Source organism: Bos indicus x Bos taurus, chromosome 2 (genome assembly GCF_003369695.1).
Source record: "Bos indicus x Bos taurus breed Angus x Brahman F1 hybrid chromosome 2, Bos_hybrid_MaternalHap_v2.0, whole genome shotgun sequence".
NCBI classification, from domain to species: Eukaryota; Metazoa; Chordata; class Mammalia; order Artiodactyla; family Bovidae; genus Bos; species Bos indicus x Bos taurus.
In genome coordinates, this window is record NC_040077.1 from 84,751,491 (window position 1) to 84,776,733 (window position 25,243).

The window sequence follows — 25,243 nt, forward strand, 5'->3', positions numbered from 1 at the left end:
AGGGAAAATTACAGGGGAAGGTGGAAGACAGGTGTTCAATGGAGGCAGAAAGTAGTTTGGAAAACAGAGGTCACAGTTGCAATGAAAATGCTGAAATACAGTGATAAAACTAGCAGAGCTAAGAATTAGAGGGGTTCAAACGGCTTCCCTTGTAGCTCAGTAGGTAAGGAATCTGCCTGCAGTGCAGGAGACCTGGGTTCGATCCCTGAGTTGGGAAGATCCCCTGGAGAAGGAAATGGCAAGCCGCTCCAGTATCCTTGCCTGAAAAATCTCATGGACAGAGGAGCCTGGTGGGCTGCAGTCCATGGGGTCGCAAAGAGTCGGGCATGACTGAGTGACTAACACTAACTAACTAAAAAGCTCAGAAACACTAAACAGGTAGGATTGGGTAGAAAGAGCCTTGTCTTCATGGAAGCTGACAGGACAAACCTGTGTGTGAAAAGAAAAGAAACGTCTTTATTTTCCCTTCTGGGGTTTAGTGGGTCTAACTGGAAAGGGATCCTTTTTTGCGTTTGAGTTGCTGTTTTGCTTTGGTCTTACAGAACAAGATGCAGTAAAGGGATCTGACCTGCTACCTGAAACAAAAGTGGACTTATTTCATAGCAGTGTCATGATAAAACTTCTTGCACAGAGTGATCTCACCTTGGAAGATGTTGCATGTGGGTTCACACCGGTTAAGGTGATCTGGCAACTGTTAATAGTGTGCAGAACCCCTTTAAATGATACCTAAAGGATGCAAAGTTTTCTTGCCTGGCAATATGATTTAAAATGTCCATTTTGGTTATCCCTTCTCTAATCCAAAACGCCATTTCCCAATCCTCTTGGTCATTTCTTGTCTTATCGTTCTAGTAAAGAAATAAACACTGCATGGTTAGATGAATGATCAACTGAGTATTAACTGAATTTCTTTGTGGAATTTCATTAAAATTACACTCCTTAGAGCTTAATGTGTTTTGTATGGTTAAGTGTTTGAAGAGTTAGAAGTGAAAAATATCGAGAAGAACCGAGAGGAAATTATTGCCATTTGGCAACAGAATAAGAAAATTATATGTCTTATCAATCAACCAACTTATCAATTAATTAATCACAATCAATGCAAGTAATAATCAAACCTCCTTTTTTGGGAGCAGGTTTTTTAAGTGTTACAGTGATCATATGTCCAGGATTACCTGGCCCAGTCTTAATTTACTCTGTTATTTCCAATAACACAGGTTAGTACGTTGTTGCTAAATAAAATATTTCATTTTCCAGAAATTCTTCATCAAGAATAGGTATTCTGAACTCATGCTTGGAAAACATTATCACTGCTGCCATAGTAAATGTATACAAAGGCTCACAAGGAAGTAGATGTGAGCATCTGTATACATTATTCACTAAACAAAATTTATTATAAACAAAATCAAGTAATATTGTTTTCATAAGATATATGCTAGTATATGGAAATAGTCTTGTTTTATGCAGTTTATCTTTACAATATTTTTAATCATAGGGACTTTATATTTTTCTCATCTGGCTAAGAAGTAAAATGGAGGGAAAATTAAACTTATTGACAAAACTAACTGTAATTATCAACTCATCTATTTTGCAATAGCAAAAGTCTCTGACTTATAAGAAATATATGAGTATTTTAGAACAATACTTTTTTTCATTAAGTAGAAAGGAGTTTATATGATAGAATTAAAGTTTTTCTAGAACATATTAAAAGCTAAAGTAGTAATTATTTAGAGCTTTCCTGGTGGCTCAGATGGTAAAGAATCTGCCTGCAATGCAGGAGACATGGATTCAATCCCTGGATTGGCAAGATTCCCTGGAGAAGGGAATGGCTACCCCCTCCAGTATAAAATAATCATTTGGCATGTATGTTGGAAAAATTATTTAGTTGCATATAATGAAATGTATGTATGTTTGATAATTATTAGACAAACACAGTCATCCCAAATATCAAAGACATGACACTAAGAATTAAATCTTGAGTTACCAGGGGAAATGGTTTAAGACAATTTTGGAAGCAATCTGATCATAACCAGCAGAGGGCAGTAGAATATATCTTAAAGCAACTACAATGCAAAAACAATAAAAACACACACACACAGACACAGACCCACACAAACAAAAAACAGTATTTTGTTCCTCAAGTTTTCCTTTAGAGTTATGGCAACTATGTATCTACTTAATTTTTGTTGTTTTCAATAAAGATGATTAGGTATCCACCAAAGAAGTATTAGAGCTAATGAATGAATTCAGCAAGGTCATAAGATAAAGATTAAAATACAGAAATCTGTTGCTTTTCTATTATTCACTAATCATGAGTTAACAGAGAAAGCAAAAAAAAAATTCTGTTTAAAATTGCCTTAAAAAGAATAAAATACCTAGAATACACTTAACCAAGGATGTGAAAGACTTATGTCCTTAAAACTATAAAACACTGATAAAGGAAACTGAAAATGTTTAGAAAAGGAAAGATCCTCTGTATCCTTGGGTTGGAAGAATTAATATTGTTAAAATGTCCATACTATTCAAGGCAATCTACAGATTTAATGCAATCCCTATGAAATACCCATGGCATTTTACATAGAACTAGAAAAAAAAATATTAAAATTTGTACTGAAGCACAAAAGACCATGACTTTCCAAATCAATCTGAGAGAAAATAACAAAGCTAGAGTGACCATGTTCCCTGACTTCAGAATATACACAAAGCTACAGTAATCAAAACAGTGGGATTCAGTTCAGTTCAGTCGCTCAGTCATGTCCAACTCTTTGCGACCCCATGAATCGCAGCACCCCAGGCCTCCCTGTCCATCACCAACTCCCGGAGTTCACTCAGACTCACGTCCATCGAGTCAGTGATGCCATCCAGCCATCTCATCTTCTGTCGTCCCCTTCTCCTCCTGCCCCCAATCCCTCCCAGCATCAGAGTCTTTTCCAAAAACAGTGTGGTACTGGGCACAAAGACAGATACATAGATAAATGGAACAGAACAGAAAGCCAAAAATAAACCCACATACTTCAAGTCAATTAATCTATGACAAAGGAGGCAAGAGTATACAGTGGAGGAAAAAGAGTATCTTCAATAAGTGGTGCTGAGAAACCTGGACACCTACATGTTAATAAATGAGATTAGAACAGTTCCTCATACCACATACAAAACTAAACTCAAAATGGATTAAAAACTTAAATGTAAGACATCAAATCATAAAACTCCTAGAAGAGAACAAACGCAGAACACTCCCTGACCTAAATCATAGAAATATATATTTTTTGGATGTCTCCTAAAGCAAAAGAAACAAAAGCAAAAATAAACAAACGGGACTTAACTGAGCTTAAAAGCTTTTGCATAGCAAAGGAAACCTACTAATTGGGAGAAAATATTTACAAATAATATGACTGACAATGGGTTAATATCCTTGATTAGAATATAAATTATATAATCAGATCACACAACTCAGTATCAAAAAGTACAAACAGCCCAATTAAAAACATGCAGATGACCTAAATAGAATTTTTACTTACAATTTTTACAATACTTACAGATGGCTAACAGTGTTCAACATCACTAATCATAAGAGAAATGCAAATCAAAAGTACAATGAGATATTACCTCCTACCTGTCAGAATGGCTATTATCAAAATATCTACAAATAAAAAATGTTGGTGAGGATGTGGAAAGAAGGGAACTGTTGTCCACTGTTGGTGGGAATGTAAACTGGCACAGCCACTGTGGAAAAGAGCATGAAGGTTTCGCAAAAAACTAAAACTAGAACTACCATCTGATCAGATCAGATCAGATCAGTCACTCAGTCGTGTCTGACTCTTTGCGACCCCATGAATCGCAGCACGCCAGGCCTCCCTGTCCATCACCAACTCCCGGAGTTCACTCAGACTCACGTCCATCGAGTCCGTGATGCCATCCAGCCATCTCATCCTCTGTCGTCCCCTTCTCCTCCTGCCCCCAATCCCTCCCAGCATCAGAGTCTTTTCCAATGAGTCAACTCTTCGCATGAGGTGGCCAAAGTACTGGAGTTTCAGCTTCAGCATCATTCCTTCCAAAGAAATCCCAGGGCTGATCTCCTTCAGAATGGACTGGTTGGATCTCCTTGCAGTCCAAGGGACTCTCAAGAGTCTTCTCCAACACCACAGTTCAAAACCATCAATTCTTCAGCGCTCAGCCTTCTTCACAGTCCAACTCTCACATCCATACATGACCACAGAAAAAACCATAGCCTTGACTAGACGAACCTTTGTTGGCAAAGTAATGTCTCTGCTTTTGAATATGCTATCTAGGTTGGTCATAACTTTCCTTCCAAGGAGTAAGCATCTTTTAATTTCATGGCTGCAGTCACCATCTGCAGTGATTTTGGAGCCCAGAAAAATAAAGTCTGACATTGTTTCCACTGTTTTCCCCATCTATTTCCCATGAAGTGATGGGACCGGATGCCATAATCTTAGTTTTCTGAATGTTGAGCTTTAAGCCAACTTTTTCACTCTCCTCTTTTACTTTCATCAAGAGGCTTTTTAGTTCCTCTTCATTTTCTGCCATAAGGGTGGTGTCATCTGCATATCTGAGGTTATTGATATTTCTCCCGGCAATCTTGATTCCAGCTTGTGCTTCTTCCAGTCCAGCGTTTCTCATGAGTACTCTGCATATAAGTTAAATAAGCAGGGTGACAATATACAGCCTTGACTTACTCCTTTTCCTATTTGGAACCAGTCTGTTGTTCCATGTCCAGTTCTAACTGTTGCTTCCTGACCTGCATACAAATTTCTCAAGAGGCAGATAAGATGGTCTGGTATTCCCATCTCTTTCAGAATTTTCCACAGTTTATTGTGATCCACACAGTCAAAGGCTTTGGCATAGTCAATAAAGCAGAAATAGACATTTTTCTGGAACTCTCTTGCTTTTTCCATGATCCAGTGGATGTTGGCAATTTGATCTCTTGTTCCTCTGCCTTTTCTAAAACCAGCTTGAACATCAGGAAGTTCACGGTTCACATATTGCTGAAGCCTGGCTTGGAGAATTTTGAGCATTACTTTACTAGCGTGTGAGATGAGTGCAATTGTGTGGTAGTTTGAGCATTCTTTGGCATTGCCTTTCTTTGGGATTGGAATGAAAACTGACCTTTTCCAGTCCTGTGGCCACTGCTGAGTTTTCCAAATTTGCTGGCATATTGAGTGCAGCACTTTCACAGCATCCTCTTTCAGGATTTGGAATAGCTCAACTGGAATTCTATCACCTCCACTAGCTTTGTTTGTAGTGATGCTTTCTAAAGCCCACTTGACTTCACATTGCAGGATGTCTGGCTCTAGGTCAGTGATCACACCATTGTGATTATCTGGGTCGTGAGGCTCTTTTTTGTACAGTTCTGTGTATTCTTGCCATCTCTTCTTAATATCTTCTGCTTCTGTTAGGTCCATACCATTTCTGTCCTTTATCGAGCCCATCTTTGCAAGAAATGTTCCTTTATGATCCAGCAATTCCACTCCTGGGTATACATCTGGGAAAAAACACTAATTTGAAAAGACACATGCACCCCAATGTTTACAACAGTATTATTTACAATAACCAAGATATGGAAGCAACCAGTTTTCATCAACAGATGAACAGCTAAAGAAGACATGATTATCCAGCCATAATAAACAATGAAATTCTGCCATTTGCAACAATGTGGATGGACCTAGAGAGTATTATGTTTAGTGAAATAAGACCAAGACAAACACAGTATGTTATCACATAATACGTGAAATCAAGAAAATACAAAAAATGAATATACATAACAAAACAGATATCACACAACAAAAAAGATGGTAGCTTGAAATTGACCATAGCAGGAATATTAACACCACAGAAATCAGTAAGTGCAAATCAAGTCTTAATACTGTTTTACGGGCTGTCTAGACTAGAAATGAGTAAACTAGAGACTTATGGACTGGCTGGCTGTGTTTGCAAACAAAGTTTTATTGGAATATAATCGCACCCATTAATTTGCATGCTGTCCTTGGCCCAAAAGCTGAAGATATTTATGCTCTGGCCCTTTCCAGAAAAAGTTTGCTTGCTGCCAGTTTCTAAACATAAGTTCTAGATTTAAGAAATTGATGAAGAAAATAAAATGCTAATAACATAGAATGAAGTTCAAATTGTGCTGTTACACTGCAAACAGCACACATACACACAAACAAAATGAACAAAAATAAATCCAATATTCAAAAACTATTATCTGGCTCAACAAAGAAGGTGCTGACCTCATTGAGAAAAGTACGTGAAAAGTATCAGCTGTTTCTCCAAGATGCATCCTCACCATCTCTACTGCTGCTGCACTAGTCCAGGTCCTGTCCATGTCTCACCCCAGGGCCTTTTCACTTATTCCCGCGTGACAAGTTTGCCTTTTAAAACCTATTTTCAACATTGCAGGTAGAAGAAACTTAAAAAAAAAAATCAAAACTACATCCCCATATGAACTCCTTTAGGAATAAAACCCACTTAGAATGAAGCCCAAACTCCTTGCCAGATTACACAAGCCCTACATTTTGAAGCCCTGCTCACCCCTCTGATCATACCATATACTACATCAAACTCATTCCTGTCCTCAAGCCTTTGCTCTTGCTTGGCAAGGAAAGTTCTTCTCTAAGACCTTTACCTTCCTAGCTTCTTGAAATTGTATAACATCTTGGAGAAGTCTTTCCATCCACCTGATCTAAACCAGCATCTCCAATAGCTTGGCCCCCTACTCACCCTAGCCCTGTCATCTATACTGTTTCAGTTGCCTCATGACAGATTTCACTGCCTGAATTATTTTTTTGTTCACTAGTTCATCTTTATTCTACTCTTGTCTTGTTTACCACTCTATCCTGAGACTCTAGAATGTACTAGGCAAATTATGGGTATTTAATAAATATTGGCTGAATGAAGGCATAAACAAATGAACAAGCAAAGGAAAACTTGTGTTACCTGATTCCAAGTTCAAAGCTCTTCCCACCACAGCATGACTTATTGTTTTACAGTGACAACTCTAAATGTTATTCATTCTTCTTTATATGAAAGCCTTCCATCTCCTAGAATTGTTCCATACATGAGTTTAGATTCCTGTAACCTGGCTTCTGAAAAAAATACATATCATCCTGCTGGCAAAGGTCCATATAGTCAAGGCTATGGTCTTTCCAGTGGTCAGTTCTAAGAGCTGGACCATAAAGAAGGCAGAGTGCCAAAGAATTGATGCCTTTGAACTCTGGTGCTGGAGAAGACTCCTGAAATTCCCTTGGACAGCGAGGTGATCAAACCAGACAATTTTAAAGGAAATCAACCCTAAATACTCATTGGAAGGACTGATGCTGAAGATGAAGCTCCGGTATTTTGGTTACCTGATGCAAACAACTGACTCATTGGAAAAGTCCCTGACGCTGGGAAAGACTGAGGGCCGAAGGAGAAGAGGGTGTCAGAGGATGAGATGGCTATATGGCATCACCAATGCAATGGACATGAACTTGGGCAAACTCCAGGAGATGGTTAGAGACAAGGAGGCCTCGCATGCTGCCGTCCATGGGGTTGCAAAAAGTCAGACATGACTGGGCGACTTAACAACAACCTGGCTTCTGCCCACCTTTCAAATCTGACTTTTGCTAGTGTCCTATGCTCTCCACATACCAGCAATACCAAACTGCTGCACTAATAATTCAGTTTCAGTAGTTCTACAAATTACTAAGATAGCTCTGCAACTTTATGAATCTCTTATTTTGTAAATGATGCTCTTTCTACCTAGAGAGCTCTGGCCCGTCTTATTTCTAGGGCAAATTCCTTCGCAATCTTTAAAACTATCAGTCTTTAAAACCTTCTACTATTGCCTTTCTACAGCCTCCAAATCCAAGAATGTCACTCTGATCTCAGAATAGAATCTAAATCCCCTGCCATGCCCCACAGGCAGATCTATGATCCAGATCTTGCTGACTTTCCAATGTCCAGTGTAATACCACACCACTCATTCTTTCTATCACCACACAGCAGCCCCTCTGCCCTCTTCTGAGCCCTAGGGTCCGTGCATGTGCTATTTCAAGTGCTCCAAACACCACTACTCTCTTCCCGCAAAAAAAACCAAAAACAAAAACATGATCTCCTATACACATTTTATATATTTTAAAATATTCCTCTATTTATTGATTTATTTTTTCAGATTATAGCAATGTAACATTTTATTTCTTTGTTCTTTTGGAGAGCCCATAATCATGATCTCAAAGCCCAATCTAACCAATGCCTGTGGTCGGTGCTCAGATAGTTGGTTATATTTGTGCAGGAAAAATAAAGTGATCATTAAGAGTACAGAGAGTCAGCATCTCTGGGATTTTAACCCTAACAATCCCTTGAGCAGTTTATTTCACCCCTCTGTACCTTGGTTTCTTCATCAGGAAAACACAAAAGTTTTATCGAACTCATAGGTTTCTAGGTTTGGGCTAAATGGTTCAAGACATGGGTAGTACTTAATGCTGAGCTGGAACACATGGCACTTGGTAAACACCAGCTATTTCCATTCTTACTGTCAATACACAAATGAGGATAACTTCCTCTGGCCTATTGCTTGTTTGCTCACATCCTCTCATACTGGCTACTCACAGGGTTGGAATGCAGCACGGTGAAGAACTCTGGGCTGATGAGGAACTTCACGGGGGGAGACTGTAACAGCAACGTGAGCCTGGATCTGGAGGTAGAGTGGGGCAGGACGCTCTCCCGTCGGAAATCTAGATGGGGCAGACCACAAAGGCGTTCAGAGAAAGCTTTGCACCTGGAAACATACTTATTCACTTGCATCTATATTTTTAAAGAACACCTATATCATTTACTATTATTTTAATCCTCAAGATATTTTTTTTGTATCTGTAAATTCATGTGTAAAACCCAACTGCTCTTCATCACACTAAAATGGAGCTCAGTAATGTTCATAGTCATTATTAACATTTTAATGCATCCCGAGATGCAGGTTGCATCTCAGGTGATCAGATTCTTTTCTTTATTCACTACTGCACAGATCCAGAGATTTAAAGTAATTTATATTCATTTGGTTTTGTGATTCTTAGTACTAAATAAAAAGTCAAAAATTAATAGAGGTGTCTGGTGAATTTGACTTTTTGAATTGGATTACTAGATCTTAATGAAGATCAGAAATCCTTTTAAAGAAAGCCTCATTTCTTGGAAACCCTTATTTGTTTTCTACTTTTGTAAGATTACAAAACACACCAACCCGCAGGCTCTTACCTGCACTGGCTTGGTGAAAGTCGGCTTCCTCCCCGGCCCCATCAATAGCATTGCTATTTTCCTCAGGCCTCTCGTTGGTCATGGTTCTGCGGATACTCTGGTATCTAAAATCAGGAGCCTAGAGTTAGATCACAGCAGCCTTGAAAACATGGGGCTCACCGCTGCCCCAGAACTCAGACGTTTTCACCATCTCCCCAGCCTGGGCCATTTCCTCCCCCAAACTCACCCCTCTACCTTCTGGGCCATCTGTTAAGTAAACCATCGAATTTAATGTCTTCTGTTCAAAGTTTGTAGAACATTTTCCTAACAAATTAATAAAACTTTTTTATTCTAAATTGTGGCCTTTAATCAAAGAAAACTAAATTCCCATATTGTTAAGAACAACTTTCGTTCCATAGCAATTCATTTTTGAAAAAGAGGGATAGATTTTAAAAGCTTAGGCAAATAATAAAGATGCATCACAAATGAAGATTCTAGATATTTAAAAAGCTATTTGGCTTCAAATGACAAATATATGTGCTCCGTTGTACTAAAAATCAATGCCTTGGGTTGATCATTACTTATTTCCTCTCTATAGTTTCCAAGCAAGCTGTGGATGTGTGCACTTAATACTTTTCAACCAAGAGACAGACAGTCAATGAAGTCTATGTATCAAGAGAGGCCACAGCTCCGCCTTAATGACAGGACACCCAAAGATGAAAGAGGCAACCGCGTTTTCCATTTCGCACATGTAAAAATTAGCCCAACCACAAAACTGCCCATCCTCACCGCCGGTTCAGCTGCTCCATCTGCTGTATGGAGTTGGACCTCTGCAGCACCTGCGGGGCAGGGGGAGCTGTGGGCCGCTGCCACGTCGTGGTTCTGTTTACATGATCCACGTAGAAGATCCTGCCGTGGCTGTCAATGCGCGCCTCCCAGTCTAAACAGCAGTAATGCATGGAGAGGGATTAGGAGGAGCAACTGAAGCATTGATGTGGCTCATTAAGCAGCACGTGTTTATCTCTCTGACATGCTATAATTTGGGGCTAATAACATATACCTGGCTGCATAATCCAGCAACCCCCCCCCACCCCTAGTCCACACCAGAATGTGTTTCACCAGTCAGTAAACAGCTCCTGAGCGCAAAACCAACCCCTTAAAAAATTCCTGATCATGGGGGGGTCCCCCTCAAACTGCCTCCAATGCTCATCCTTTACATATAAGTACCAGCATTTAAAAAATACTAGTTGTTATCATAATGTTTTAGATATTCACATCCAAATTGGTATTGATGTTTATTTTCACCAAAAAAAAGTGATTTTTCTGTTTTTTCCCTAACTTGGAAGAAAGATTCATAGCTGGAAATTTCCACATGCACATTTATACACAATTTTAATAGATGTAGTCTTCAGAAGAAATTGCTATCCTAGTTATCAAACAGTATCATTATCTATGAATTTCCATTTGCACTTTCCCAAAGAGGAATAAATTTCCAGAGCAAGGTTAATGACTTGTTTCCAACCTCAAATAAATACCATGTTTTAAAAGATTGTTTAATTTTATGTCTAAGCAATCCCATTAAATGTATTAGTCTTTGTTAATAAACATATAAGAGCACATTCAATAAACACAGCAACCAGACTGATCTTCAGGGCCAGACACCCTACCTCTGTGAATTCTCTAAGAGGTCATTTCCCTATTAAAATAAGGAGATCATGAGGTGATCTTTACAAAAGGCAACACTTTTAAGTTGACTGCAGTTGGGAAGGGTAATTTATATAGGAATATATGAAAACAGCAGAGATCTATTCTTTAACCAGGAAAGTTCTTTATATAATGCTATTTCTACGGCAAATATGTTTTGAAATTAATAAACACCTTTCTCTTGAACAGCTCTGTTAATATCAAAACTCTCCATGTGATCACATAGTTTATCAACAGAAAACATGGGTCTAAAACTAGGGACCAAGGGGAAAGTATGCTTGCTCCTGACCAGCTATGGCATTTACTCTGCAGGTGAGTGGAACGTGCATTCCAACAAAGTCTTTAGGATTGCAGAGACTGGCATGGTGGACCAGCCAGCACCAGAAGACCACTGAGGGCTGCCTCAGCTGGAATTGGAAAGATTTCCTTTTGTTGCTCTCAGCCTGTCATAACTTATGATATATGGCAAGGGAAAGAAAACTTGGGCTGAGGAAAAGCAGAACACTAGACAAAAAACAACTCCACGTCGTTCGTGCTCCAAGGTGACACAGACTCATGACGAAGCAGGCTGCCAAACCTGAATTATCTGGGGACAGCTACAATCTCATCAGTAGGACAGTTGCAAAAGACCGCGTGCTCAGCCTGCCATATGCGGTCAAAGGGTAAGGACATAAAAGCACGTTCAGGAACCATTTTTCAAACCCTTTGATCCATTCCATTGTTTTGCTCTGCTCTTCACATAGTTTCCCAGCTCCAAGATTCTGAGAACAAGTATTCCCACTGCATTCCTCTCTCATCAGAGCCAGGATGATTCAAGCACATGCTGTACGTCAAATCAAACGCACATGGAAACAAATGGCCATTCCTTCCCCCCAAGAATGTTTACATTCGCTTCCAATTTTTTAAAAATGTAGAATAGGTCAATTAGGAATAAAAACAGAATAGAAACCAACTAAAGGAAGCAGAGAGAGAGAGAAATATGCTGCCAAGCTCCCAAGATGAGGTTGTAACTAAAATTTGGCTCCAAGTTTTCTGGCATTTGAGTCAGAAAAGAAAACACACTGTTGCATACTTTCCATTTTCTGACAAAAGAAAATAAAAAATTAACTTCAAAGGTGGAACTTTTCCCTTGAATAAACTACATAAGAATTTACCCCATGAAACATGACCTGTATGAGGCCCATATGGATAGCAAAATGGAGGGGAATGGCTTTGAGGGAAAGGGGTGATCTCCAAATATATTCACCGCTGTACCTTGCACACAGCATGTAACAAATGAACAAATAATTTAAATAAAGTATAGCTATAAAAAAGAATGAATCTTGTATTCACTTTCCACAAAGGCCAGGAATAACCTTAATTTGTATTTCAGTAAAGATATTTCTATACAAAGGGAAGAAGGACTCTGTGGGAGAGGGCGAGGGTTGGATGATTTGGGAGAATGGCATTGAAACATGTATATTATCATATGTGAAATAGATCACTAGTCCAGGTTCGACACATGAGACACGGTGTTCGAGGCTGGTGCACTGGGACGACCCAGAGGGATGGGATGGGGAGGCAGGTGGGAGGGGGGTTCAGGATGGGGAACACATGTACACCCATGGAGGATTCATGTCAATGTATGGCAAAACCACTACAATATTGTAATGTAATTAGCCTCCAATTAAAATAAATAAATTTATTTAAAAAAAGAAAACAACTTCAAAAAATTTGCTTTCTTAGAATATGGGATGCTGGATGTACATTATGACTCTCCCTATCAAATATCGTATATTTACATTGAAGTTCTTACCTAAATCCCCATAAAGAGAAATGCTATTTTACTGGTCTTAAGTGGACTCTTGGCATTGAATTGGGAAAGACTGTTATGCTATTGGCATATTCGTGAACTAGACATCCACGCTTACCCAAGTAGTCGATACCCTTCCATCCAGGCAAAGACAGCAGAGGTGCCTATAGGAAGGTCAGTCCTCTATCATTATATATCAAAATTACTTTTCAGGAGGCAGGGGTATGTTGCTTTAACATACGTTTTCACATGAGGCCTGGTTTGTTCTTGGTTAAGAAAGCAAATTAGAACACGTTGTCCGACATAAGTTTCATTCACAGCTAATACTAAAATCAGACAGGCAGGGTTAGAAGACTGGGATCTTAGCATTTACTTCCTTGTCTTGCCACAATGTAAACTGGGGTATATAATCAGTATGCTGTGTGTGTTTGTGTGTGCACACACATGTGTTGAACTAGATTAGTAAATAGAAAGCCTGTAACTAGCCATGGCTTTGTCACACTTTTGCTACGTGATGTTCAACAAATTACTACACCTCTATGGACCACAGTTTCTTTTCCTGAAAAATTAGAGGACAGAAGTAAGCATTGCTAAGGTCCCTTTCATACTAAAATAACATGAGTCGGCAAATGACATGCATTTTACTACATTAGGTTCAGTAAGGACCTAGCACCATCTTATGTCTGGGCCAGAATTTCCAATATAGACTCTAAATCCATTCATACTTTTTGTCCAGAGGCTCTGGGGTCCTGAAAACCATCCACTAACTGCACTTCGGTCACTGCAGCTCCAATATTATCTTTTGTGCGTTTTGGTCTTCCACATAAGACTTCATTTCCATAAAGAGCTTCATGGCAATAAAAAGGTTTGAAAACTATTATGTAGAGAAATGTATCTCAAGGTATGAGGCTCTGAAAGTATGTATCAGAATCACTGTGAGGATTGATGTAAATGCAGATTCCCAGGAATTATCCTAGCTCTTCAGAATCAGACTATCTGAAGCCAGCATTCAGTTATCTACATTTTTAATAACCTTCCCAGGTGGTTCCTAAGCACACTAAAATTTAAGGAACACCCAAATAAATTAATAAAAACTTTAAAATGTAGCTAATTCACTGTACAAACCCACGGAGCTAATGCTGGACTTCTCAGAGGTCATGAAGTACAGGCTCACAAGAAACGAAATTTCAGTCTAAATACTCCAAACTGAAATCCAGGAGCAATGGGATACTTAGATACCCTGAAATTCAAATATATTAATAATATCCCCCTTTAAATAGCTGGACAATAAGGGGAAGTTGCAGAATTAGGAAGCGTCAAAATCTGCACCAAGCCACTGTCACAGTGTCTACTTCAGAGGCAGGAAGGTAGAGCAGGTGAGGTCTTAGACAGTTTCAACTTTTGGAATCAGACCATATGGGCACGGAGCAGGGGGCCACCATAAGGCCCCTCTTCATCTCATCATTCTTCTTCTTCACTCCTTTCACACTAGACTTTGGTCTCCACTGGACCACCCAGGTGATCAGACGAAGACGTGAACACATCTCAGTGAATGCTGAGGCTGGGAAGAATCAACGTCTAGACAGGATGAGTCACATCTCAGGGAAGCCAGTACCGAACTGTCCACATGAATCAAAGTGGTGAGAGGACCATGAGCGGGGCCTGACTTCATTATAACTGGATTTAGGAAAATGAAACACCTGAGGGTTGTGAAGTAAACTTACAAGCTCACTATAAAAATGATAATAATCATGGTATCCTCACCAAAATGGTGAGATGACGAAGTTAAAATGAACTAAAGGTACTTTTAAGGAAATAATTAAGCTCTGTAATAGATGCTACAAATTTTTCCTTATTGAAACAATCAAGGAATTATAATACAATTTGTATAAAGTACAAAAGTAAGTTAAACTTGTCTATGCTTTTGGGAGTCAAGACAGTAGGTGCCCCAACCCTTTGGCAGTGCGAGTTAGAGACTGCAAGGGGGCACAAGGAACAAGCGATGTGGTGCCGGCGGCCCAAGTGGGCTCAGGTTGTGGGAATTTAGCAGGCGGAATGGGCTCTTTTCTGCATGCATGTTATGTTCGAATAAAAAGTTTAAAAAAATTAAAAATCTCAAATCTCTTAATATTCAGTTTTTAAGGAAGAAGCTTTTCAGATTAAAAGCATGAATTTTTTTTCTCGAAAATAACTTTAAGGTTCTAGAGACTGAGCCCCTAACTTTAAACAGAGTAGAAATTCTATAAGATTAATTGTACTTTTCACATTCAGTGCCTTCTTTTAAACCTTTATTTCAAAGGATGTTCTAATAACAAAAGTGCACAATCACACAAAAAAATGGTAACCATTCCCCTGTGTCTTTCCAGGGCTACCCCATTTGAACCCACCATATAAGTAATACACTAATCTAGATTCTATAAGAGTCCACTGTTCATCAGTGAATTATTCATCCCTATTCCTACCCTTTTGGGGGAAAAATATTTTTCAACAGCTTCCTATTGTCTCCAGTGCAGCCATGGGTTAAGTCACAATTATACTGGAGGCAATAAGAGAAAAATAAAATAGCTTTTCAGAAGGGGCTGAGCTGACCATTCTTTTTTTCTCACTCATCTTAATGCTAAAAAGACCAAGATTCGTCATGCTGATAACACTGAGTGGGCTTCAGCCCTGAATGGCCTCCAGCTGCCAGCCTATCAATCATCTCAGAAAAAGATACAGCAGATTCTTAAGGCACTCAGTACATATTCAACTCAACCAGCTTCCCTGCAAAGCTCTCCAAGAGTGCCATGCCTGGTTCTTTTAAGAACCAGAGCTTTCTTATTTTGTATGGCTCACTGGAATGTCTCTCAACCAGTTGGGGTTATATAGCCTGTAAGGTCACAGCACAGGATCCATGGCCTAAAGCAAAAATAAGAGTTTAAGAACCACTCAGTAGATCATTATTACAGCCGAGGCAGTCTGTACTAAGTCCAAATCTACTCCCTGATCCTGAGATGGGAGGAATAAGGCTGGAAGAAGCAAACAAAGCAGGAAACCTGCTTTACATAAAATGAGATCAAACAGATGTTCGGAGACTAAGTTATAACCCTGACATACAGATGACCACACAGTCAGCTTTAAGACTGAAGAAGCATGGCAAGGACATCTCTGTATCCCCTTAACTGAGTTTGCAAATCTTCAGAGAGAAGCAAGCTTTATTGGATGGTCTCCTCACTGTATGTTAGTACACACATATTTTTAAGGCAAATATAAGCTAAAATAGCAACAATAATAATAAGGAAGAAGAAAAAAAGAGTCAAGAATGGGGGGATCATGCTTCAGGACCCCGTCCTGCAGGTGTGGGGATGACATACACAGAGGAAAAAACGCTTCTGAATCCAACACAGATGCTTAACAGACCAAACCCATCTGCACCAAAAGATGGTTGCTAATACTGTCACCGTCACCGCTTTTCTTCTGTGTGAGGGGCCTCCCAGGAAAGGTTCTGCTAAGTAACTTTAACCTGGAAAGAAAAGAAAGCTAAGCATCTTTTCAGTCTTCCTAGCTCTGCCCTCAAAACACAACATAAAGTTTCAGAGCAGTACCCAAACTCTCTAATTTCAGGTGTTGCCTGGGCCTAATACCAAAATATGTCACCACTTTGCCACTAACCAAGCTTTCAGAATTTACTTTCATCTACCTATACAGTAGTCCCTATCATTATAATCTTAAATCATAGAGGAGGAAAAAATATTTGAGACTGTGTCTCAACTTCTGTGTGTGTTAGCTGCTCAGTTGCGTTTGACTCTTCCAACCCATGGACAGGGGCTCGCCAGGCTCCTCTGTCCATAGAATTCTCCAGGCAAGAATATTGGAATGGGTTGCTATTCCCTTCTCCAGGGGATCTTCCCGACCCAGGGATCAAACCCGGGTCTTCTGCATTGCAGGCAGATTTTTTACACTCTGAACCACCAGGGAAGCCCATCTCAATTTTTATTAGTATGAAATCTTAAGTTACTTATCTGGGTTTTGCTTTCTCCATCTATAAAGAATCAGGTCAGTTGATTTCTACCCATTGATCTATAAGTTACAGATAAGACTTTCTTGACCTACGTCACAAAATTGTTACAAAGAATTTTTTTTTTAAACATTTAAGATGCATTGTAAACTGTAAAGCACTACATAAGTTTTAGGTATTACAATGCATGCATGCATTCTAAGTTGCTTCAGTCATGACCAACTCTCTGTGACCCACCAGGTTTCTCTGCCTGTGGGGATTCTCCAGGCAAGAATATTGGAGTGGGTTGACATGTCCTCCTCTGGGATCTTCCCAACCCAGAGATCGAACCCATATGTCTCTTACATCTCCTACATTAGCAGGCAAGTTCTTTACCACTAGCGCCACCTGGGAAATCCCCAGGTACTATAATAAGTAATGTTAAAAGTATAACCCTAACCTTAAAATATCTTACCAGGTCATTTAAGAGACTGACCAACTGCACACTCCAAGTGGACCCCCTTAGCTGAGGCTCCCATGAGACAATGTGTGAATGCAGAATGCCATAGCTCTAAGTTAGAAGCATGGCCAGAGACTGCTAGCAGCAGAGCTGTCCAGTGAGGAAAGGAAGGCAGAGAACTGGCCAGGACAGGACAAATAACACAGGCAACCAAGTGATTAAATAAACTGTCAATAGATGAGACAGACTGGGAATAGGAGAGAGCAAAGCAGTGTGGGGACGGAGTTTGAACAGTAATCAGGTATGCTCAGACATAATCTATAACTGATTCATGATAGTTTAAAACCCTAAATTTGCAAGTTAATAATACATAAGAAGGAACAACTCAAGAATTTTCCTCCTGTTCATCAGTTACTCATTAAATTGGATATACTACTAAGGTGCTTTTCTCATTTTGGATATATTAAGTTATTAAAATGAACAACCAACTGTTAATTTCTTTAAATCCTAAAATTTTAGTATTACATCTGTGTAATGCAAATACCAGTACTGAAACAAATGCATGGAAACAGCACAAAGAGAGGACGTAATTTCAGCAGGAAAGTACCTGTCTTTCTTAAATACAATCTAGAGACCAAATTATGAGTCCAACAGAATTCAGATGTAGCCAGGAGTCTACAGCCACACCACCCTGAATGCACCCGATCTCCTCAGAGGCAGCCAGGAGGGCGCCATTTATCCATACACTGACGCAACGCCATGCCTCATGTCCAGGTGCCTGAAACTCCAATTACTTATTATTAATCCACATACGCATGTAAGCAAGCTCTCCCACAATTCTCTCCTGATGTTTCTAATTCAACTTTATCCAATTATATCTATATATCACCCAGGAATATTTTTCTTTTTCTGCCCCTAATGTTTTCTGCAAGGGTAAGTAATAAGGAAGTTTCCCTCCCCCACCTCCAACCTGCTTAAGACGACCCAATGGCTAATTAATCTCTTGGCTTACTTTTTAAAACTGCTTAAAATATATGTTTCCTATGAATAATCACCCTCAGTTACCCAAATATATGAACAAGGGGAGGATTTGTGCACAACAGTATTTCCAAATGATTAATTTAATATTTCTACAAATTGCTCATAGCACCTTTCAGCTCTTTTGTCAGAATTCGCCCAAACTAACCACTCAGCATTTTAGCCTTTTAAATGCATATTCTCTCTCCCCTCTTATGTCCTACCATTTTTAAAACACAGAGGGCCAAAAGGATCAGCTTCTTGCCATGATCATATATAAGAAAGTGAACAGAGAGGTGAATCAGAACGAAAAGCAATAAGGCAGAAAGATGTATTTTCCAGTATGTTCTTAAATGCAGTATTTACTATTATTAATATCATTGTTTACCAAAATGCTTTGTTCTCACAGAGTAATATTGCTTTAAGGGATTATAGAAACTTAAATAGAGTTTAAATTACATCCAGCTGATGATTGGCCATGGGCATCACTCAGCTCTCTGAATTTAGGCTGCATAACTTTCCTAGCATCCCTAGTCCTCACCCATGTCTCCTTTAAGTGCTATGTGTTTCTTGAAAGTGAAGGAAATGAAATATCTTTCAAATCCCCAGATAATCATCATACTCCCAAAAAAATAGTAACTTCTGAAATTAATAACACTTCTCTGGATATCCCTAAGAGAAAAAACAGGACCTTGTACTTAATAACTTAAAATGTTACAAATAAATAAAAAACAGTATAATACATGGAGCTAAAGCTTTTCTAAGAGATTCTACCTGTTTGTTACAATCTCTATATGTGTAATAATTGAAATATTTGTGTAATGATTAATTACACAATAATTGAATATTTGTGTAATAATTGAAAATTCATGCCGTCATTAGGCAAATTTAAAGTTTTTCTATTGTATACCCAGTTGTCCATAACACCTGGATTTCTTTCCCTTTATTTACTCTCCCCAGCTGCCCTTTCATCTGGTGGAACAGTGCCAGCCGGGAGACGACAGCTAAGCACTTTCCAGACTGTATCTGCTCGGTCGAGTGGCAGCTGCCAGCTCCCTTCTTCTGGGGTCCTGGGCATCTATCCTTTAAGTCCCGTGGGTCCTATCACCCTTGAACCCTTTGGTCAAGGTAAGCCCTTTAGTTAGCAGTTCCTCACTTGGTGGGAGAGCCTCGTCCACCCTCTGGTACCGGCTAACATCCTGGCGAACTGAAGGCAGCGATCGCAGTGGCTGGTGGCCGTTGGATTGACAACCTAGGATTAAAGGTAAACAGTTACCTAGGTATTGTTTTCCCCTTCAGTGTCAAAACAGCCCTTGTAAAACAAAACAAAAAAAACTTTACATAAATCCTGGGGCCAACCACATCTCCCATCCCTCCCCTCCTCTGCCTGTTCCCACGCTGGCCTCGGTCCTAGTCATGCACCAAAGCTTTAGGGTCACACAGTGACCTCAAGACAATGAATGGAGAAAGAAAATATGGAGGAAGAAAAAAAAGGATACTTTAGGTAGCAAATAAATTACGGAATAAGAAAATCATTTCTATTTCTGAGTCTATGCTATTTAGGCATATGAAATTATCCTCGGACTTTTTGATGCATCTATAACAGAACAGTTTGAAGGAATCATTCTACCAATCCACATTCACTGAGACAGAAAGCAAATTTTACATGTAAGCTTGCATCCTCAGACACTCAAACAGCATATTTCCAAGTGTCAGAACACATCACCTAACTTAGTAGACATTTCTTATACTGCAGAAGGCAAAAAATGACTTTTGACGCAAAGCACACACGAACCTTCTGTTTTGAAGCTTCGTGCAATAAGGAGCGACTTAAGATGTTCCAGAAAACCTCACAGATAATACTGGTAGATGCTGCCAGCCTGTCTGGCTTTGTATCTACACACCTGGAAATTCCTTATTAAAAGCTTCTTCACACTGCCCAGATGAGAGGACCGAGCCCTGGGCACATGAATGCCACGGTGCACAGCATGCACATGTGCAGTTTGCTCCTGTTTATCTGCCCTTAGGCACTCCAGGCCTCCAGGGCTGTATGGACCACAGGCTCCCCCACCCAACAGGCCACTTTCCTAGGGAAAGCAGGTGCCCACATTGATACAGAGCCTTGAAGTCCATTATTTGACAGCCCTCTTATTTCAGCAGTAGAAGATCCATTAAAAAAAAAAAAAAAAGCTGTTGAACCCAAAGGTGAAGAATTCAGCTAATATTTGACCTGCAGCATAATTTACATTGAGGGACAACCCTCTGAGCAGGTATCCCTGAGACACAGGCCACATTGTCTTCTACATCCTACCTCCAATCGCGCCTTCCTCCTGGGCGGTGGCCCCTTCACAAGCCCCTGGGGTATCCCGAGCAGCACCCTCTTCTTGGGGCTGGCTCTCAGCAGCAGCAGCAGCTCCCTCCAGGCTCCCCCTCCGCTGCCAGACCTCCCCCACCTCCTCCTGGTCAGGTACAGTGGTTGATTCTGACCCTGGCCCTTCCTCCTCTCCACTGGGCACCTGCACCACAGGTAAGGAACCAGCAGTGCATATGGAATCCTGGGACCCTTCAGCAGGGCCACTGCTGGCGGGCTCTGCTGCACAGGCTCCATCTTCCTCCTCCTGAGAAGAAAAGGCTGGAGTTTCAGGAAACCGTGCGCTCTCAAGAGATGAGCACCGTGTCTCCACCGAGGAGAGCTGCGTGGTAACACTCTCATTGCAGGAGCTGTCAGCCCCTTCCAGGTCACTCTCTCCCTCGGGCCTGGTGCTGGCCTCGCTCACACTCTCTGTCCTGGCAGGGTCGCTGGGCTCTGTTTCTGAGGACACCTGGGAAGGCTCAGACCCCTGATCAAGGGACTCTGTCTCACTGACAGCTCTTCGGCTCCCCCCGGACGTGTCAGAAGTGCCCGTGTCAGCTCCACTTGTGGGCTGATCCACCTCCTGAGAGCCACACAATTCAGTGCTGCCCTGGTCCACACTTGGTTGAGATTCTGGGCCATTCTCGCTTTCATCTGGGACCGGGCCTGAGGGTAAAGAGGTCTCTGCAAGCTCTGGAAGATTTCCTGGCTTATCCTCAAAGGAAGCAGCTTCATTAATGGAGGCTTCCTCAGTCTCCACTGGGTTGTCTTCTGGCTTTGTCTGAGATGCCAGGCTCCCATCATCAGTTCTTGATGCCCTGCTAAACATGATCAACCCTCCTTCCTCCTCCAAGGAGGATGGATAGCCCAGGTCTTGCTGGAACTCGTGGTCTTCCTCATCTGAGTCAATATGAAGCATTGCATTGAGTCTTGTGTCAGTGGGAAAACTACTCCTTAGCTTTGGAGAGGCTCCCACGGACCTCTCCGAGCAAGTAGCTGCACCTGACCTAGAATGGCCACTGTGTTCAATAGCATCTAAATAATCATTGAGTGAATCCTGACGTCCTCTGGGAGGTGAGGTCCTTGAAGAAGTAGAAGTTAATTCTTCTGTGTCTATTTCCAGAGTAGAACTAGTCCTGAGAGAATGCTTGGGTGTCCCATCAGCACTTTCCTCAGAAACTGGTCCATTGGAACAAACTGGGCTGTCGTGATGGCCCCCTGGCATGTCCTCCTCATCAGAAGGGCTTCCTAGGTCTCCGTTCACAGAACTGACTCCAAGTATTGTGCCAACAGCTTCTGGAGAGGCATCTGAAGGAGGAAACAGCATTTATAAAAACAAAGGCATTATTACATATTAACTTTTAATATCCTAATCCTTTGCCACCAATCAGTTCAAAGAATTCAGTCATCCCACTGAGGGCTCTTCACAGCAAGGGTCCCCAACCCCAGGGGCACACACTGGAAAAATCCACACAGCAGAAGGTGAGTGGCAGGCAAGTGAGTGAAGCCTCATCTGCACTTACAGCCTCTCCACATCACTCACATTATGCCTGAGCTCCGCTTCCTGTCAGTTGTGGCATAATAAATGGAATGCAATTGAATTATCACAAAGCCATCCCCCATATCCCTGGTCTGTGGAAAAACTGTCTTCCATGAGACCAGTCCCTGGTGCCAGAAAGGCTGGGGACTGTTTTACAGTTATCACCAACTTGCTAAGATTCACTACTTACTACTAAACAGGTACATATATTGCTGGTCAGCGTAACACATGAGGTTTTACATGTTCACTGCTGCTGAAAATTCCACATCCCAGTTTCCAAACACAGATAAAAACCTAAGTGAGATTTTTTTTTTTTTAATAAACAGGCTTTCATATCTATTTGGAAAACTTCAGCAGGTAATCATTCGATAGCTATTTTATGTTCAGAACAGGACACAAACAATTCTATTCAAATGTAAATTGACAACAGAAAGTGAAAAGTGAAAGTGAAGTCACTCAGTCATGTCCGACTCTTTGCGACCCCGTGGACTGTAGCCCACCAGGCTCCTCTATCCATGGGATTCTCCAGGCAAGAATACTGGAGTGGATTGCCATTTCCTTCTCCAGGGGGATCTTCCTGACCCAGGGATCGAACCCAGGTCTCCTGCATTGCAGGCAGATGCTTTAACCTCTGAGCCACCAAGGAAGCCCAAAACTGACAACAGATTAAGATTCAAATGTAAACTGGCAACAGAGTAAGATTTAACAAGTTCTACCTACAGTGATGTATTTACACAGATATCTCACCTTCATGCACAGAAGATGTGACCTCCACTCTGAACTGGAGGTACCCACTCACATGGTCAGCTGGGAGCCTTCTGCCAAGGTTGTAGCTGAGCATCTGGTCACTGCAAGAATAGAAATGGTTCTTTGATCCTACTACTCTGCTGTCAGGCTTCATCTTCTTCCTACAGACCACCCCCTAAACCCCACGTATTTCTCTTAAAACTTTCATACTCATGAGAAAGTGAAAAGGCAAGTTAGAGTCAACGTAATATTATTCATTTGTATAAATGAACACTTATAAACCCAAGGATAAAAGGGAACCTTGTCACAAGGAAAATTATTAGTAAATGCAATACAATACAAAATGCAATACAATGTTGCTATGATTTTTTAAAGGGCACTGATTTGTTCTCCTGATCACTGCTAATAGTGATCAGGAACAGGACATTTTAAAAGCCATCAAGGAGCTGGAAAAGGCCTAAAATTTTGAGTGTTTCCTGACTCAAGTGTAAATGAATAGACGGCCTGGTTCCTTAGCATTTAGCATGAGGCAAGACTACTGGAGTGGGTAGCTATTCCCTTCTCCAGGGGGGATCCTCCAGACCCAGGGATTGAACCAGGTCTCCCACATTGCAGGCCGATTTCTTACCAGGGAAGCCCCTCTAAAAAGACAGGCACAGGGAATTCCCTGGTAGTCCAGTGGTTACAACTCCGAGCTTCCACTGAAAGCTCAGCAGGGGTTTGACCCCTGGTTGGGGAACTAAGATATGCCATGTGGTGTGGACAAAAGAAAGACAGACAGAGGTAAGGGTCATCACATGGAGGGCACAGAGCTGCTACATTCTGAAGAACAGGAGTGGGGAGTTAGGAGAGAGCCGTGTGAGAACAGGCCAGGCTCTGATAGCTGCTCCGGCTGTGTGAGGGGCAGAGGGCTGCAGCACCTCCCCTTTCTCATTTGTAGAGTAAGGGGCTCGCTCTTGGCCCTAGCTTGGTGGGAGTGACTATCACCGATTCTCTGGGCAACTTGTGAGCGATACTGATGGGATGGTTGGAGAAGCTGGCTGCACCACCTGGTGGGGTCTTGTTGCCATACTGGCAGGTGGACTGGAGGGGCCCACACCACTGGACCTGCCTAGCTTCTGCTCCATCTTAGCTCCAGGCTCAGGCTATTGGCTTCCTTGAGGATGAAATAGTTGATATATTTAAACTCTGTGTTTATTTATCAAAGTCAAATACAATTACATCATTTCCTTGTATGCAAGCAACTTTCATTCTGAATCTGATGCATTCTTAATTAAGGAAAATAATCAGAGGGATAGGACCAAATCACACCATCTCTGCTCTCACACTGCCCTCTAATGGCAACTTTGGGTGGAAAACACAAGGCCTCCACCTAATACTTGAACCAATGTAGAGTTCAGAGCCTCTAGTCCCTATTGATTACTAATCTACACGACTATTTCCCTTGTTCTCTACCTCCTCGGCATAATTTTAAATAGATGTTACCTGTTTAAAAGAACACATGCTAATGTAAAATCCCAGTTCAGCTCTTATGAATTTCTTTGGCTTAATACAAAGAATGTCCTAAAACAATAAGATTGTTTCTTTTACTTTTTACTTTTTCTTCCCTATAAATCTTGTAATAAATATTTGATTGATGCTCTTAAAATGCTTTGTTTCCCCCATCTGAGTGCTAACACCCTAATAAGGGCTTTGCATGCATCATCGCCTTCCATCCTCCCTATGAGCCCGGTGGTGGCCCTGTTTTCTAGAAGAGGAAGTTAAGGCCCAGGGAGGATAGGTAACTTGCCCAAGGCCAGACAACAATTAAAGTGACAGAACCAGGATTAGAACACAGATATTTATGACATAGAAGCCCCTGCTCTGTAGGCCCCAGATCATATCTCATTTTATGAGCACTTTCCATAATCCTTGGCTGCTTTAAGTAGCATGGATTTTAATGATATTTACTCATGGCTCATCCCAATGCATTTGACATCACAATGTTTTGTGTACTTAAGCTGGTATTTTAAGAAGATTTTTTCCTGTAAAGGGATGTTTTGGCATTAACTATTAGATGATACAAGTATATTAACTGCTATTACATTAGAATGTTCTAATAATTCTACAATGACTGTAACCTGCATAACAGAAGTGATGTCTTTTTCCCTGACTGCTTTTTCCTTTCCAGCATTTAGACAGTGCCTGACATGCAGAGATGCTGCCCCTCTGTCCACTAATCCATGAACCCAGCAGCAAACCACCTGAACCTGCTCTCAACAAGGTGGTCCTCATCCATCTCTTTGGACATTTGGTCTTGGAATGATAAAATTTTCCCTTCTTTGCTAAAATCAAATTGACTCTCCTCTCCTCCTCTTTGAACAATAAAAGTAAAGTGTTGGTGCTGATGATGAAGACTTAAAAAAGTGATGGATTTTAGCTAGGAAGTAAATGATTAG

General features: G+C 40.8%; 1 protein-coding gene across 4 annotated transcripts in view; it reads right to left on the reverse strand.

The window, feature by feature from the left end:
• Positions 1-25,243, reverse strand: part of HECW2 (HECT, C2 and WW domain containing E3 ubiquitin protein ligase 2) — a 448,549-nt gene that overhangs the window by 110,027 nt on the left and 313,279 nt on the right. For all 4 annotated transcript variants that reach the window (XM_027563360.1, XM_027563352.1, XM_027563383.1 and 1 more), the window contains 6 exons: positions 22,806-22,906; positions 20,477-21,826; positions 19,322-19,417; positions 10,006-10,156; positions 9,238-9,341; positions 8,599-8,723 (listed from right to left, as the gene is read on the reverse strand). In XM_027563360.1, the coding sequence (XP_027419161.1) occupies positions 8,599-8,723; positions 9,238-9,341; positions 10,006-10,156; positions 19,322-19,417; positions 20,477-21,826; positions 22,806-22,906 (1,927 nt within the window). The remainder of the gene's footprint in view (positions 1-8,598; positions 8,724-9,237; positions 9,342-10,005; positions 10,157-19,321; positions 19,418-20,476; positions 21,827-22,805; positions 22,907-25,243) is intronic.